We start from the raw sequence: 18243 nt of genomic DNA on the forward strand, positions 1-18243 counted from the left end.
ATGGGCCGTGGCGAGCGGGTGCAGCAGTACAGCGACCCACCACAGCCCGGCACCCACTGAGCCGGCAGGAAAGGGCAAAACAGGAGCAAATTCAGACCAAATTCCTCAAAGTGCCTTTGCTTTCCGGAGGGAAAATCGCTAAGTATTAATCTTGCAAGCGTCAGCAGCGGGAGCTGCTTGCATCTGCACCGCTTGCCGCTCTCCTGAGCGGAGGAAAGCCACCCCACAGGTGTTTGATCAGTCCAACTGCTGCTGCTAACCTGTGAAATCTGATTTAAACTCTCTCTACAGCACTGCACTGTAGAGGGTAGGGGGGGGGGGGGAAAAAGAGAAACAGAAAAAAACCAACCCCAAGAACAACAAAACCCTTCCTCCTTGTTTTACCAAGCAGTTAAACACAGAGTAAATGAAGTCTGACTTCCATGACATTTACCAAGCAAACAGTTGGGCATGAATGAGAAGGCTTTGGGTTGTTTGTCTTCTTTAACTGCTACGTGAAATATTTAATTAAGTGGGGTGGTGGTGGGGCTGGTGGGGTTTTTTTTGGCTATTGTCAATAACTTGATATTACATTCAAGACACTGAACCTGTTTCTTCTGGTGCACCCCTGGAGAAAAGAGCTGTTTACCCAAGAAGACAGCAGAAATGAAGCAGGACTAATTTGTAACCGATAGCAGCCTGGCCGCGGGATCCTTGCCGGAGATAAGATGAAGTGCCACGGCAGGACAATCCCTCTGAGAGGGTAATTTTATCCTGCCAGCAAATCTTGCCTTCCACTTCTACTTACTCATATCTGCAGTAAAAGGAGGATTAGAGATGTCTTTTCCTATGGATAGATAAGATAGGCCCAGAAAAAACATCTCTTAATGCCTTGGAAATCACCCTGCGTTTGCAGAGACTAACTGCGGCACAACCCACAAAGCCGCTTGAGTCCAGCCAGGTCTTTGCATCAATAAATGCTCCATTATTGACCTGATTTTTTTTTTTCAATAAAGATGGAACAAAACCCCTACAATATTAGAAAGTTCTGCCCCAGGCTACTCTGCCTCTCCTTTTCATGCAGGATGCTTGTCTTACAAACTCAAAGAAAAAGCTGCGTTTTCACACAAACGACAGGAACCACCTTCAGAAACAGCAGCCCAGCGTAATGGGAGTTGGAAGAGATCACCCAGCCCAACCCCCAGCTAAAGCAGGGGCACCCACAGCAGCTTGCTCAGGATCACAATGGCCAGGTGGGCTCAGCCTGGAGAAGAGGGGGCTCAGCCTGGAGAAGAGGAGGCTCAGCGGAGACCTTATTGCTCTCTACAACTACCTGAAGGGAGGTTGTAGCCAGAAGGAGGTTGGTCTCTTCTCCCAGGCAACCAGCACCAGAACAAGGGGACATAGTCTCAAGCTGTGCCAGGGGAAGTTTAGGCTGGAGGTGAGGAGAAAGTTCTTCCCTGAGGGAGTTGTTAGCCATTGGAATGTGCTGCCCAGGGAGGTGGTGGAGTCCCCATCCCTGGAGGTGTTCAAGAGGGGCTTGGATGTGGCACTTGGTGCCATGGTTTAGTAGTCATGAGGTGTTGGGTGACAGGTTGGACTTGATGATCTTTGAGGTCTTTTCCTACCTTGTTGATTCCATGATTCTATGATTCTCACCACAGAAGGAGACTCCAGAACCTCTCTGGGCAGCCTGCTCCAGGGCTTCAGCACCCTCACACCAACCAAGTTTCTCCTCCTCTTCAAGTGGAACCTCCTGGGTTCCAGTTTGTGCCCATTGCCCATGTCAGATTGCTGGGCACCACTGACAGAAGTCTGGCCCCATGCTATTGCCCCTGCACAGGTCCTTTAGCTCTTGCTGAGCATTGATCAGATCCCCTCTCAGGCTGCTCTTCTCCAGGCTCAGCCCCCCCAGGTCTCTCAGCCTTTCCTCCTCACAGAGATGCTCCAGGCCCCTCAGCATCTTTGGAGCCTCCTGTGGACTCTGTCCAGCAGTTCCCTGTCTTGCTTGTACTGGGGAGCCCAGAACTGGATCGAGGACTGCAGCTGTGGCCTCACTAGGGCAGAGTAGAGAAGGAGGAAAACCTCCCTTGACCCTCTGGCCACACTCTTCTTCATACACGGCAGGAGACCACTGGCTGCCTTGAGGGCACATTGCTGGGTCATGGTGTCCTTGTTGAACACCACCCCAGTTCTCAGAGACTCCTAACTGGGCAACTGAGCATTTGCAGTTTCCAGCAGATATTTGCTGTCCAACAGGAGGAGAAAACTGGTGCTTATTTAACTGTGATCTCTGCCACTTGGAGCTTCAAAACCTGCCCCATGTTGGTGTCTCCTCTTGCATTTACCAGCAGAGATATGAAAGAGAGAAGTCATTTTCTGTTGGGTATTAGCTGGAGTAGGAAGTTATCACTTTAATAACTATAAACATTCATTTGCTTGCTTCGTTACACAGCATTAAAGCTGGGCAGATCATTTACAACAAGCTTGTTAGAACTGCTCAGTATTCAAAGTTAAGCTGCTTCTGCTGAGAGACAAGCAGGACACCCAGAAAGGAATAGAGAAGCTTCCAAGATAGATGGACATCAGATTTAAAGGCTGCATTCAGTTAGTAAAGAACCTCAAAGTTGCAGATGTCCCTGCTGACTGCAGGGGGTTGGACTGCATGAGCTTTAAAGGTCCCTTTCCACCCAAACCAGTCTGTGATTCAATGTCACCTAGGACAGTGCTAAGAAATCAGTGAGGGAAGACTTTAGGCTGAGCTTAAGGGTTCCACAGGAGTAATTCTGCTGTTACTCTACCTGGAGGTGTTCAAGAGGGGATTGGACATGGCACTTGGGTGCCATGGTTTAGTCCTGAGGTCTGTGGTGACAGGTTGGACTTGATCTTTGAGGTCTCTTCCAACCTTGGTGATTCTGTGATTCCCTTAACCTGACCTGAGACCTCCCTAGTATCAGGTGATAGAATAAGAGGAAATGGCCTGAAATTGTGCCAGGAAACGTTTAAGCTGGCGATTAGGAACAATTTCCCTCCTGCAGGAGTGGTCAGGCATTAGAAGAGGCTGCACAGGGAGGTGGTGGAGTCACCATCCCTGAAAGTGTTCGAGAAACATGTGGACAAGGCAAACCTGGGGACATGGTTTAATGGCCACGGTGGTCTTGGGTTCATTCTGAGACAGCCATCACACTTCAGTTTGCTGTGGAGGAGGAGGAGTTTCTTGTGGACAGCACCATCAAAATAATTGAGTGTTGTTACAGAACTGTGGTTTGCATCAGCAGAACTTGCTCATGAAGCAAGCCGAGAGGCTGAGGCAAGAGCACATTGAAAACGACTGGCATTAAGAGCTGGTTTTAACTCAGAGTGTTGCTGGGCTGTTAAAGGTATTGAGAGGAAAAATACTTAGTCACTTCCCAGCTGTTCTGTGGCAGCCTCAAACCTTAACTGGAAACCATTAGCTAGATCTGAAAGCAGGGGAACAGGTGGCAAATGGGTTCTATGGCAGATGGTGCCTCTTTAATATTTGTCCTCACTGCTGATTTGCAGAGTCCATCTCCACAGGCTCAGCCCTTACCTTTCTCCCTCCAATAATTAAGAAATTGTAAGTGAGGGTAACAAAATAAATACCCCAATTAGACCAGAGTAGCCATAAAAGTGGTAGCAGAAGCCAAGGCTCTATCCCACACCTCAATTTCTCCACAAAACCATTTGCAGTCCCAAAGGTCATTGCATTCTGGGTAGGTTGCTTGGTTTGGGGACTTTGTTTGTTAAGATAAAGTCCTCCTCAAAGACCTGGAAAATCCAGTTTTCTCTTTACCAGCAGAGCAAGTAATAAACATGAAGATGGAGCCCAGACCACCAAGTAGCTGCATGTCTGCAAGCTCCAATTGAGGCTTGATGTTAACCCTGGCACAAAAACTCAGTTAACAGCAAGTCTGGCATTAAATATTTAAGGGAACATTTTGCCCAGTACATGGATGAGCAGAACCACTGGTGGGTGAGAGAAGATAAAAGGAGAAAAGGAATAAAAACCCCAAATCATCTCCAGCAGCACTGCTGGAACCAGCTCAAATTAAGGGTTGACCTGATGGAAAGCAGCTATTCAGAGAAGGACCTTGGAGTGCTGGTGGACAAGAAGTTACCCATGGGACAGCAATGTGCCCTTATGGCTAAGAAGGCAAATGATCTCCTGGGGTGCATGAAGAGTGTAGCCAGAAGATCAAGGGAGGATCTCCTCCTCCTCTACTCTGCCCTGGCTAGGACATATCTGGAGTCCTGTGACCAGTTCAAGACAGGTGGAACTACTGGGGAGGGTCCAGTGGAGGCTCCAAAGATGCTGAGGTTCCTGGAGCATCTCTGGGAGGAGAAAAGGCAGAGAAACCTGGGGCTGTTTTGCCTGGAGATGAGACATCCAGAAGGGGATCTTCTCAATGCTCAGCAAGAGGTAGAGGACCTGTGAGGGGCAAGAGGGTGGTACCAAACTCTTGTCAGTGGTGCCCAGTGACAGGACAAGGTGCAACAGACACAAACTGGAATCTAGGAGGTTCCACCTGAAGATGAGGAGAAATTTCTTTGGTGTGAGGGTGCTGGAGCCCTGGAGCAGGCTGCCCAGAATCTCTTTCTCTGGAGAGATTCCAAACCTAGCTAGCTGACCACTGTGATCCTGGCTGAGGTGCTGTGGATGCCCCTACTTTATGGTCACGGCACTTCGGAACACAGTTTAATGGCCATGTTGGCCTTAGGTTGAAGGTTGGACTTGATGATCTTGGAGATCTTTTGCAACCAAAACAATTCTATGCTTTAGTGGTAGTGGCTTTGCAGTAGTGGTGGGATTGTGAGCTCTAGGCAAGCCCTTGGATTTGATGATCTTGAAGGTCTCTTCCAACCTTGACAGTTCTTACATTGAGGATATTCATCATTAGAAGATGGCTAAACCAGCAGTTTCTCTCATTTCTTTAGACACCACAGAGTTCCTGTGTCTCAGCAGCCTCCCACAAGGAAAACTGCTCTCACCAAGTTCAAGAGACTGCTGTTCAACAAGTGAGAAGCAGAGCTCAGGGTGAGGGAATGACAACAGATAGCGTGAGAAGCACAATGAAACCTCAGTGAAAATGAAGCAGCACATCACAGACCCAGGCAGCCAAGGAAAAGTGAAATGGTTAACTTGGTTTAAAAATCATCAAGGGAGGGGTGGGAAAAGGGATTTTTGTAAACAAAAACCATGGCATCAAGTGCAACATGCTGAGAGCTCCCTTGCTCAGCAGGCAGGGAATGGAGTAAAGGATCTGGAAATAGTACAAAAACCTCAGAGCTGCATGGTAAAGCTGATAGCCACAAGACCTGTCTTATCACAGAATCCCAGGCTGGTTTGGGTGGGAAGGGACCTATAAAGATCATCTAGTCCAACCCCCCTGCAGTCATCAGGGACATCTGCAACTACAGCAGGTTGCTCACAGTCCCACACAACCTGACCAGTGATAGTTCCAGGGATGGGACATCTCCCACCTCTCTGGGCAACCTGGCCCAGGCCCCCACCACCCTCAAATATTTCTCTCTCCACTCCAGTCTGTCTCCCTCTTTGAGCTCAAACCATCACCCCTTATCCTGTTCAAAAGGCCCTACCCAAAAGTCTCTCCCCAGCTTTCTGATCAGCCCCTTCAAGCACTGAAAGGCCAACAAAGGAACCTTCTTTTCTCCAGGCTGAACAATCCCAACTCTCTCAGCCTGGCCTCACAGCAGAGGGCTTCCAGCCTTCCCATCATTGCTATGGCCTCACTCCAACATATCCATGTTACCCCTGGCCTGAGGACATTGCTTTCTTTCTACTTCTTTCTAAGCTCATCACTGTTCCAAACAAATAATAGCAAACATAGTTACAAAAACTTCCACCATAACATAGGCAGGAACACAAGACTGCACCATCCTCTCTAGATCAGAATTTCCCACCCCTCATCTGTTTAGCCTCAGGGCCAAAGACCCAGTCAGGATTCTCCCCAGCATCCAACAGAAGTTGATTGAAGCAAACCTAATTTAGCAGGAGGGCTGGACCAGATGAGCACCAGAGGTCCCTTCCAACACCCATCAAACTGCAACAGTGCCAGGGTAGGTTTATGTTGGAGATTAGGAATAATTTCTTTGCTGCAAGAGTGGTCAGGTACTGGAACAGGCTGCCCAGGGAGGTGGTGGAGTCACAATCCCTGGAGGTGATCGAGAAGCATACAGATGTGGCACTTTGGAGCATGGTTTAATAACCCTGGTGATCTTGGGTTGGACTGGCATCCTGGTCTGCATCAGAGATAGTGTGGCCAGCAGCAGCAGGGAAGTCATTGTGCCCCTGGACTCAGCAATGGTTAGGCCACACCTTGAGTCCTGTGTCCAGTTCTGGGCCCCTCAATTTAAGGAGGACATTGAGACTCCAGAGAAGGGCAACAAGGCTGGAGAGAGGCCTTGAGCACAAGCCCTATGAGGAGAGGCTGAGGGAGCTGGGGTTGCTTAGCCTGGAGAAGAGGAGGCTCAGGAGAGACCTTCTTGCTCTCTACAACTACCTGAAGGGAGGTTGTAGCCAGGTGGGGGTTGATCTCTTCTCCCAGGCAACCAGCACCAGAACAAGAGGACATAGTCTCAAGCTGTGCCAGGGGAAGTTTAGGCTGGAGGTGAGGAGAAAGTTCTTCCCAGAGAGAGTTGTTAGCCATTGGAATGTGCTGCCCAGGGAGGTGGTGGAGTCACCATCCCTGGAGGTGTTCAAGAGGGGATTGGACGTGGCACTTGGTGTCATGGTTTAGTAGTCATGAGGTGCTGGGTGACAAGTTGGACTTGATGATCTCTGAGGTCTTTTCCCACCTTATTGATACTATGATTCTATAACTCAATGATCTTAAAGGTCATTTCTAACCCAAACAATTCTACAATTCCTAAACCCATGGGACCTGCTTCAAGGAACCCCCCAAAAAATTTCCCTCTAAAAGGAAGGAAAAGCTTCAGAGCCATACCTCACTAACTTGCTATTTCTTTACTAACTCCCCAAATTTACTAATGAGATGGCAGAAATTAACAGAGCCAGACTGTAAGGCTGCAAAACCAATCATACTAAAGGTCTCCTTTAGGAGTAAATAGTCCATTAAAAGTTTATTGATCAAGCAAACCGCTGCGATTAGTTCAGCACAAGGTAGTGTTAGAACCCTGATCTCCAGGACAATCAATTAACAGCGGATAATTAAGCACACAATGCTCAATATACACCAATCTAGATGTAGATTTGAGTTAGAAATAACCTGATTTTCTGTTTCCTAATTCCCACTTCATGGACACTGCCTTGTGTAATCTGGGTCAGGCACTCACCCTCAGCGTCAGACACTTCTCCCTCCTCTGCTGTCTGAATCTCCTCCTTTGAGTTCAAACCATCACCCCTTGTCCTGTCACAACAGGCCCTGCTCAAGAGCCTGTCCCCAGCTTTCTAATTGTAGAAACACAGAATTTCCTGGGTTGGAAAGTCTCCAGGATCATCTAGGCCAACCACCAGCCCACCACCACCATGGCCATTAATTCATGTCCCCAGGTGCCATGACCATACATTTCTTGATTGCCTCCAGGGGTGGTGACTCCACCGCCGCCTCCTTGAGCAGCCTGTTCCAGTGCCTGACCACTCATGCAGCAAAGAAATTGTTCCCAATGTCCAACCTAAACCTCCCCCAGCACAATTTCAGGCCATTTCCTCTCATTCTATCACCTGATAGTAGAAAGAGTAAAAAAAAAAAAGAGACTAACCCCCATCTGGCTTCAACCTTCCCTCAGGGAGTTGTGGAGAGCCAGAATGTCTCCCTCCTCAGCTTCCTTGTCTCCAGGCTGAGCAAACCCAGGCCCCTCAGCTGCTCCTCACCAGCCCTGTTCTCCAGACTTTCCAGCAGCTTCATTGCCCTTCTCTGGACACACTCCAGCATCTCACTGTCCTTCTTGCAGTGGCCTCACCCATGCCCAGTAGGGGAAGACAATCACTTCCCAACTCCTGCTGGCCCGTGGTCCAAGTCCAGGTGATGTTGACCTTCTTGGTGACCAGAAAACAGTGCACACTCTAAGCAATGAAAGGCCACCAGAAGCTCTCCCTGGAGCCTTCTCTTCTCCAGGCTGAACAACCCCAACTCTCTCAGCCTGGCTTCACAGCAAAAGGGAACAAGGAGAACATGGCAAGTTCATTAATTTCCACATTCATTTACAAATCAAACACAGCTTCCTCTGAGGGTTCACAAGACTACGCTCTCTCCAAGATGTATTTCTCCTGGAGAACAATGAGTCATCCTCCACAAACATCAGCACATGAATGTCTCTGCCAACAGCAGTATAAACCATGCTCCACACTGGGACTACTCTACATGAGATGACACATTCTTGATGCTTCCCCAGCCATCAGCTTCTCTGGCAACAGAGAGGTTTATTATTGACAGCAGAGAGCTGCCCCTGACCAGCTGACCATTTGCTTCCTCTTCATTAACTTAAGCCCAACTTAGAATCATACAACAATTTGGGGAAAAAGACCAACCTATTCCACCATGACCATTAAACTTGGCCATTAAGTTCAGAAGCTCACCTGCTGTGTCTTGGAAGAGGATGAAAGTACATGCTGGGTTTAAAGCTTCTGAAAGTGCTTCTCCATTTTCAATCACAGAATCACAGCATGGTGAAAGTTGGAAGGAGTTCCTCCAGTCCAACCCCCCTGCTAAAGCAGGGGCACCCACAGCAGCTTGCCCAGGATCACTATGGCTAGGTGGGGTTGGAAGCTCTCCAGAGAAGGAGACTCCACAACCTCTCTGGGCAGCCTGCTCCAGGGCTCCAGCACCCTCACACCAAACAAGTTCCTCCTCCTTTTCAAATGGAACCTCCTGGGTTCCAGTTTGTGCCCATTGCCCCTTGTCTGTCACTGGGCACCACTAGCAAGAGTGTGGCTCCATCCTCTCACCCCACACAGGTCCTTCAGCTCTTGCTGAGAATTGATCAGATCCCCTCTCAAGCTGCTCTCCTCCAGGCTAAACAGCCTTTCCTCCTCACAGAGATTCTCCAAGACCCTCAGCATCTCCAGAGCCACCACTGGACTCTCTTCAGTAGCTCCTTGTCACCTGTGTCTATCAATTGCTTTGACTCCTTTGCTTCAGGTGGACAAACCCTCACCCCTATTGTATCATGCAGGTCTGATCACAGAATCAAAATCACAGGATGGTAGGGGTTGGAAGGGACCTCTGAAGATGAAATCTAACCCTCCTGCCAGCAGAGGATCACTGAAGCCTGATCACAGAGGAACACATCCAGACACACCTCGAATGTCTCCAGTGATGGAGACTCCACCACCCCTCCAGACAGCCTACTCTAGGGCTCTGCCACCCTCAAAATAAAAAGTTCCTCCACATGTTCATATGGAACCTCCTATGCCCATCAGAGGATGCCAAGCTTGTTGCTGCACCAAGGGCAACTGAATGCTAGTTGTGAAAGTTGTTGATCAAGCTGATGTCGACAAAGATCATCTGAACCCAACACCTTCGAGTTCTCTTCTCTGCCAGCACAATAAAAAGGAATTTCATCAAAGTGTTTTATGGAAGGCTTGGTGAAGGGACCAGCCTCCCCTCCAGAGATGGTGATTAATAGAGAGGAACAGGCAGCTGGAGCCCCACCAGGTTACTGCACAAGGCCCAGGCATATTCAACCTTCTCTTCTCCACGAAGCTACTCTATATTCTGGAGGAGCAAGCAGGCAGCAGCCCGTGGTTTCCCGTGAAGGATTGATAACAGGATGATTGCTCAGGCACTCAGCACTGATATTTGATAGCCTCTCACCCACCCATTCCAGGAGAAGGCAACAATTACCATGGCCTGACATGTTTATCACTGCAGAGCCGAGCCACTCAGCCATGCAGCACAGCTTCCCCTCAACAGAACATCCCATCGTGGCCAGCGCTTCATACAGAGCTCGCCTCTGCAGCTGCAAACCAAAAGCCCTCCCTCCCAGACTACCCCAAAAGCTCAGCTTGGGGCAGAGCAAATAGGTTCATAGAATGGTTTGGGTTGGAAAGGACCTTAACAATCAGTTAGTTCCTTAAAGATCATGCAGTTCCTTAAAGACTGTTCATTTCCAATCCCACTGCCATTGGCAGGGACACCTCACACTAGACCATGCTGCTCGAGGCCTTCTCCAAACTTACCTTGAAAATCTCCACAACCTTCCTAATTCTGCTTTTCAGCACAGATAGCAAATAGACATTTTTTTTTTCCTTTTGGATTCTCCTCTTATGGTTTTTGTGGTTCAAATATCCAATGGGAAGCACCACCAACTGCCTGCCCCACAGCGGCAAGTCACTGAATGGTTTGGATTGGAAGGGACCTCTTGAGCTCAGCCCCCTGCAGTCAGCAGGGACATCCCCAGCTAAATCAGGCTGCCCAGAGTCCCATCAAGCCTGAAATTGAATGTTCTCCAGGGATGGAGCCTCTACCACTTCCCTGGGCAACCTGTTCCCATGTCTCACCACCCTTGCAGTAAAAAGCTTCTTCTTGATGTTCCATCTAAATCTATCCTTGTCCCTCAACTTCTGATTCTTAGGTCATTCCAAACCTTCTCTCAAAGCCTGAAAGTCCTAAACCTTTATTCCTTTCCTCTTCAGCCTACCTGAACAGAAAACCACTGCCCTGGGTCCTTGGCAGGCATTTCTCCAGTTGATCAAATGGCTGCCCTACAGGGCCAATAATTCATAGAATGGTCTGTGTTGGAAGGGGCCTTAGAGATCACCTATCTGCAACCCCCCTGCCAGGGGCAGGGACACCTTGCTCTAGACCATTATTGAAATGCATTTCTCAAATTTCATCTGAACACCAAAACCCATCACTGCATCTCCTCACTGAGATTCAATCTCATCACACTATGTTACACTTCAAGGACCAAAAAAGATGGAAAATGCACCCATCATTTACATTTTCAACTTAATTGCTACATAATATTTCTAAATGCAGCCTGAAGCATTCAAAGTGCAGTTGCAAAAAAATCACCCTGAAGACTGGAAACCAACCAGACTTCAACAGAGAGTCAGGGCTGCCCTGATAGCTCCTCAGATGCCCCCTTCAGTGTGCCCAGGCAGCCAGGAGGGCCAATGGCATCCTGGCCTGCATCAGGAACAGTGTGGCCAGCAGGAGCAGGGAGCTCATTCTGCCCCTGTACACTGCACTGGTTAGGCTGCACCTGGAGTCCTGTGTCTAGTTCTGGGCTCCTCAGGTTAGGAAGGAGGTTGACTTGCTGGAACGAGTCCAGAGAAGAGCAACAAAGATGATGAGGGGTTTGGAACATAAGCCCTACGAGGAGAGGCTGAGGGAGCTGGGGTTGCTTAGCCTGGAGAAGAAGAGACTCAGGGGTGACCTTATTGCTCTCTACAACTACCTGAAGGGAGGCTGTAGACAGGCAGATGTTGGTCTCTTCTCCCAGGCAGCCAGCACCAGAACAAGAGGTCACAGTCTCAGGCTGTGCCAGGGGAGGTTCAGGTTGGATGTTAGGAAAAAGTTCTCTACAGAGAGAGTGATTGCACATTGGAATGGGCTGTTTGGGGAGGTGGTGGAGTCACCCTCATTGGAGGTGTTCAGGAGGAGACTTGATGGGGTGCTTGGTGCCATGGGTTAGTTGTTTAGGTGGTGTTGGATTGGTTGATGGGTTGGACGCCATGATCTTGAAGGTCTCTTCCAACCTGGTTTATTCTATGTATGTATTCCATGTATTCAGAACCAAGACATGTTCAGAAAATTGAGGTTTTTCCAGTAAGCAACCACATCTCCCAAAATCCCAGAATGGAGGGGGTTGGAAGAGACCACTGGAGATCATCCAGCCCAAGCCCCCTGCTAACAAAAGGGCACCCACAGGAGCCTGACCAGGATCACAATGGTGGGGTTGGAATCTCTCCAGAGAAGCAGACTCCATAACCTCTCTGGGCAGCCTGCTCCAGGGCTCCAGCACCCTCACACCAAACAAGTTTCTCCTCCTGCTCAGGTAGAAACTCCTGGGTTCCAGTTTGTGCCCATTGCACCTTGTCAGGTCACTGGGCACAACTGATAAGAGCCTGGCCCTGTGTTATTTGCCATCCCCACCCCCAGGTCCTTTATCTCTTGCTGAGCATTGATCAGATCCCCTCTCATGCTGCTCTTCTCCAGGCTCAACAGCCCCAGGTCTCTCAGCCTTTCCTCTTCACAGAGATGCTCCAGGTCCCTCAGCACCTTCAGAGCCTCCACTGGACTCCCTGCAGTAGTTCCCTGTCTCTCTTGAACTGGAGAGCCCAGAGCTGGACACAATATGGCCAGATATGGCCTCACAAGGCAGAGTAGATAAGGAAGAGAACCTGCCTTTACCTGCTGGCCACACTCTTCTTCATACACCAAAAAAAAAAATCATCTATGAAAAATACACAGCCATCCCTACAGCCTTCCACCATGTTTTATAAACATGCAAACATTCTCCTCAAGTCTGCTGAGCAGTTCCCTTCCAGCTGCCAACATTGCAACCACTGCAAAAACCTGGTGCCACATTTTCCACACAGAAGTTCCTAAGGTGATGGAGGACATGGCTCAAACACCACAGCAACATACACACAACAAATGTAGAATAGAATAGACCAAGTTGGAAGAGACCTTTAAGATCACCTAGTCCAACCTATCATCCAACACCATCTAATCAACTAAACCATGGCACCAAGCACCCCATCCAAACTCTTCCTAAACACCTCCAGTGATGGTGACTCCACCACCTCCCTGGGCAGCACATTCCAATGGGCAATCACTCTCTCTGTGTAGAACTTCTTCCTAGCATCCAGCCTAAACCTCCCCTGGTGCAGCTTGAGGCTGTCCCCTCTTGTTCTGGTGCTGCAGATGCAGCCTTCAACTCAGCTCCAGACAATACCTCAAAACTGCTCCAAAACCCATCACTTCCATTCCAGGTTACAATATTCCCAGCTGTTTCTCCTGGGTACTTCCCACAGCACACCAAAACCCCAGGCTCAGAAGCCTCTCAATGCAAAAAGCCACTCATGAGTGCCACCAGCAGTGACCTTACCTTGAAAAGGTGAAGCCAAGAGTGGAATTTTGATAGGTGAGAAGGTCAGCACGTGGCAGGGCTGGATGCTTGGTGCTGAAGGTCCTTGAGGGGCTTCAGGGTCCACGGACAGCATCGCAGCGGTGGCCGTGGTGGCCAGCGCCAGGGCTTGATTGCCGCTGACCGGCTTAAGGCTGTTCTGGCAGCCACCTGGGGAGTGGGGAGGCAAGAGAGATGTCAGTTTGAACTGGAAACCAGGGGATTTAGGGAAGAGGAGTTTTCAGCATTCTGAATTTCAGCCCAAGAGGGACAAACAGCTGCAGCATTTTCCACACAGCCTCCACCTTTTACATGTCCACGTTTGAAAGACATAAGACATTGAGGAGCTGGAGTGGGTCCAGGGAAAGCTGGTGAAGGGTCTGGAGAACAGATCTAGTGAGGAGCAGCTGAGGGGCCTGGGGTTGCTCAGCCTAGAGAAAAGGAGGCTGAGGAGAGACCTTCTGGCTCTCTGCAACTCCCAGAAAGGAGGCTGTAGACAGGTGGGGGGCAAGCTCTCCTCCCTAGTATCGGGTGATAGAAAAAGAAATGGCCTGAGATTGTGCCAGGGTAGGTTTAGGTTGGCACCTAGAAACAATTTCTTTCCTGCAGTGGTGGTCAGGCTGCCCAGGGAGGTGGTGGATTTGCCATTCCAGGAAGCCTTCCAGAAACCTGTGGACACAGCACTTGGGGACATGGTTTAAGGGTGCTGGTGGTGTTGGATAGGAGGTTGGATGAGCCTAGAGAACTTTCCCACTGTTTATGATTCCATGACTTGACTATATCATACTACAAACATGCTAAGGACTCTCCAGCCCCATTTTCTAGTCAGTCTTCTTAAAGTCCTATCTTGTGGTGGGTGCATTTTTAGACATGAAATCCTCATATATGTGAGCAAATCATCATAACCTGGAGGGGAAAGACAAGGCTGAGTCACCCAAAACCCCTGCAGAGTTATTAAAGTTAAATGAAAAATGAGCAATAAAAGAAGTCCAATATTTGAACACCTTGGCTGGCCTTCAGCTCCCACAGTTTCAGAACAACCACAGAGTGCCCTTAGTAGGAGTCCTCCTAAATACAAATTTACCTCATTTCACAGAATCCCTGAATCCCAGCATGGTGGAGTTGGGAAGGGACCCCTGGACATCATCCAGTTCAAGCACAGAGGCACCCACAGCAGCTCAACCAGGATCACAATGGCCAGGTGGGGTTGAAATCTCTCCAGAGGAGACATCATAACCTCTCTGAGCAGCCTGCTCCAGGGCTCCAGCACCCTCACACCAAACTACTTTCCCCACCTCTTCAGATGGAACCTCCTGGGATACAGTTTGTGCCCTTTGCCCATGCCTGGTTGCTGGGCACCACTGACAAGAGCTTGGCTCCATCCTCTTGCCTCCCATAGGTCCTTTAGCTCTTGCTAAGCATTGAGCAGATCCCCTCTCAGGCTGCTCTTCTCCAGGCTCAGTGGCCCCAGGTCCCTCAGCCTTTCCTCCTCACAGAGATGCTCTGGGCTCCTCAGCAGCTTTGTAGCCTCCACTGGACACTCTGCAGTAGCTCCCTGTCTCTCTTGAACTGGGGAGCCCAGAACTGGACACAGCACTCCAGATGTTGCCTCACTAGAGCAGAGTAAATAGGGAGGAGAACCTCCCTCCACCTGCCTGCCACACTCTTCTTCATGTACCCTGGGAGACCATTGGCCTTCTTGGTCACAGGAGCACATTGCTGGTTCATGGGGAACTTGTCCACCAGAAGTCCCAGGTCCTTCTTTGCTAGAGCTGATCTCCAGCAGATCAGTCCCCTGTGCCTCAGATCTCAAAGGTGAAGGTTGGATGTTAGGAACAAGTTCTATACAGAGAGAGTGATTGCCCATTGGAATGTGCTGCCTGGGGAGGTGGTGGAGTCACCGTCATTGGAGGTGTTCAGGAGGAGACTTGATGGGGTGCTTGGTGCCATGGGTTAGTTGTTTAGGTGGTGTTGGATTGGTTGATGGGTTGGACACAATGATCTTGAAGGTCTCTTCCAACCTGGTTTATTCTATGTATTCTATGCTCTGGTACCTGCTGTATTGAGCACCCAACATTCCTGGGATATTGGGAAGAAATTCTTCACAGTCAGGGTGTTGAGACATTGAACAGGTTGATCAAGGAGCTTGTGAATGCCCCCTCTGGAGACATGCAAGGCCAGGTTGGACAGGGCCTTGAGCCACCAGGTCTACTGAAAGGTGTCCCTGCCCATGGCAGCAGGGTCAGAACTGGATGGTTTTCAAGGTCCCTTCCATCCCAAACCATTCTATGAATTATACACCCAAGGATCTGAGATGTCTCAGTGCTGCACAGCAGCAGTCTTCACTTGGAAAAAAAACCACCATGCAGGGAACTCCTAATGGTTTCACAGAACAACCCAGAAGTCCCCTAATTGAGGCTCCTTAGGCTGTGCAAGATTCACCTTTCAGTCTAACAAGCTTAGGGGGAAGACCTTCTGAGCTCAATCTTGGCTAAATATGTTAAATAAACAAGAAAATGAGTAGTAAAAATCCGAAGGAGAAAACCTAATTTGACAAATACCAGCTGTTCCTCTCTCTACATGGAGCTGTGTGTTCAAAAATTAAGCCATCATTAGCTGATTATGTCATTCAGCAAATGTTCTCAGCTCACGTGGAAATCCTTCAGGCAACGAGAGCCAACTGCAGCTCTCTCTGCAACAAAAAAAACAGTCACTGTTTGATCAGACTCCTCACACTTCAGGACTCTGTGAGCTTGCAGGGCTGGGGCCAGCTCTGGAGTCCTCAGCACAGCACAGGCATGGACCTGTTGGAGCAGGGCCAGAGGAGGCCACAGCAATGATGGGAGGGCTGGAAGCCCTCTGCTGTGAAGCCAGGCTGAGAAGGTTGATGTTGTTCAGCCTGGAAAAGACTCCAGGGAGACCTTCTGGTGGCCTTGCAGTGTTTAAAGGGGCCAAGAAGAAAGCTGGGGACAGTCTTTTGAGCAGGGCCTGTTGTGAAAGGACAAGGGGAGAGGGTTTGAACTCAAAGAAGGAAATATATTTGGCAGTTGGGTGAGAGGCTGGCTGGGAGGTGGGAGATGCCCCATCCCCAGAACCACTGCAGGTCAGGTTGTCTGGGGCTCTGAGCAACCTGCTCTAGAATCACAGAATCATTAAGGTTGCAAAAGACCTTTAAGATCTAGTTGCAGATGTCTTTGCAGGGGGGTTGGACTGATGACCTTTAAAAGCTCCCTTTCAATCCAAACCAGGCTGTGATTCTAAGAAGATCTTATTTCCCTTACACAGCTGTTCAGCCTGGACACCTCATTCAGACTTCTCCACCCTGCCTTCAGCCACCCAAGAACTTGGGGGCTGAAAAAAATCCAAAGTGCTGGTTTGCTCTGTGGTGGTGTCTGGGACAGAGTAGCTCTGTGGTGTTTGGAAAGGACCCTGCTCAGCTGGCAGCTAATTGGAGCTCCTGAGCCTATTAGACCAAATTTTGGCAGCTTCACTCCTAACTCTTTGTATCCAATTATTTGCCAACAAAATAAGCTCTGCATCAGGAAAACAGAAGAGTAAATATTTTGGGGAAGCTTCACCACAAACCCCTTCCATTATTTCTTGTCAGGGCCAAGAATTCACTTCAAGACACCTGCAGATGCATTAATGAAGGGAGGGGGTGGAAAAAAGAGGAGGAAAAAAAGAAGGCCAAACAGATATTCCAGCTTTGATCATTCAACCCCTGACAGACAAAAAAAAAAGCCTCCCAGATTTTTCTGCCACAGTCACAATGGAAATGAACCCAAACATCATCAGTGTCCAACTAATCCAACTGTTTAATGTCAATTCGCCTGAGGACCAGCATGAACATCAGGCTGGGTTAAACACCCGGGCCTCCCAAAGCTTGCTCTTCTCCCTCATTCAAGCTGTCTGCAGAGGGGAAAAAAAATCCACAAACCCTCTCCTGTGTCTCTCATGAAAACGTTGTCTGGAAACAAATGACTTTTCTACTGGCTTCCTACAGGGGACAAGAGCAGGAAGGTTGTTTACTTCTCCTTTGATTTCTTTGTATTTCGGAGGAGCAGCAGCGATTTCCCCGAGAGCCCAGGAAAACAGCACAAGAACCTAAGCCTGAGTTGCCTGGATAGCTCTTCCTCCTGCACAGATGAGTAAAGCTCCTGAAGCAGGGCTTCCTCATTAAAGTTTCATCAATCCCCTCATTAAAGTTTCATCAGTCAGTTGAAAGAGAAGTTTGGGTGATTTCCCCTGCCTTTGATGAAGTTCTCTCTGCCTTCCCCTGCTCAATAGTTCCAGGAGAAAGGACTGCCCCTATAATTGTTAATACTTGAGTGGAGAGCTGGGACAATGTGTCTGGGGTCACCAAGCCCTCTGCTTTGCAAGCAGCTGAATAATCATCTCAGCAAGTTATCAGCCTCTAAGATAACATCTGATTTGTCTGCTTTCCAGTGAGGGTGGCTTTGGGAATGTCTTTCCCACAAGACTCACATTGAAAAAAATGCCAGGGAAAAAGTTTCAGGCAGGTTAAAGACCTTTTGAACTTTCCATCTCTCTTAGAGAAATAAAAAATAAACCCAAGTAAGTATTACCAGAACACTCCTGAGAACTTCCAAACTGGGTTTTCAAGGAGTTCAAGAGGGACAGGGATATACAGGAGAGAGTCCAGTGGAGGCTACAAGGATGATGGAGGGACTGGAACACCTGTTTGATAAGGAAAGGCTGAGATACCTGGGGGTGTTGAGCCTGGAGAAGAGCAGCCTGAGAGGGGATCTTAGTAATGTTTATAAGTATGTGTGGGGCAAGAAGAAGAGGGCAGGCTCTTTTCAATGGTATCCTGTGAGAGAACAAGAGGCAATAGATACAAACTAGAACCCAGGAGTTTCCATCTGAAGATGAGGAGAAACTTCTTTGGTGGGGGGGTGCTGGAGGCCTGGAGCAGGGTGCCCGGGGAGGTTGTGGCATCCCCTTCTCATGACAGGACAAGGAGCGATGGTTTGAACCAAAAAAGGGAGATTCAGACTGGAGAAAGGGAGAAGTATTTGACACTGAGGGTGGTGAGTACCTGGCCCAGGTTGCCCAGAGAGGTGGAAAATGCCCCATCCCAGGAAGCACTGCAGATCAAGCTGGGGCTCTCAGCAACCTGCTCTAGTTACAGCCATCCCTGCTGACTGCAGGGACTTGGACTGGATG

At 49.1% G+C, this 18243-nt stretch overlaps 1 protein-coding gene across 1 annotated transcript in view; it reads right to left on the bottom strand.

The window, feature by feature from the left end:
- Nucleotides 1-18243, bottom strand: part of TCERG1L (transcription elongation regulator 1 like) — a 70761-nt gene that overhangs the window by 40577 nt on the left and 11941 nt on the right. Inside the window, exon 4 of the mRNA XM_054174733.1 lies at nt 13039-13227. Coding sequence (XP_054030708.1) covers nt 13039-13227 — 189 coding nt within the window. The remainder of the gene's footprint in view (nt 1-13038; nt 13228-18243) is intronic.

This window comes from Dryobates pubescens, chromosome 30 (assembly GCF_014839835.1).
Source record: "Dryobates pubescens isolate bDryPub1 chromosome 30, bDryPub1.pri, whole genome shotgun sequence".
Lineage (NCBI taxonomy): Eukaryota > Metazoa > Chordata > Aves > Piciformes > Picidae > Dryobates > Dryobates pubescens.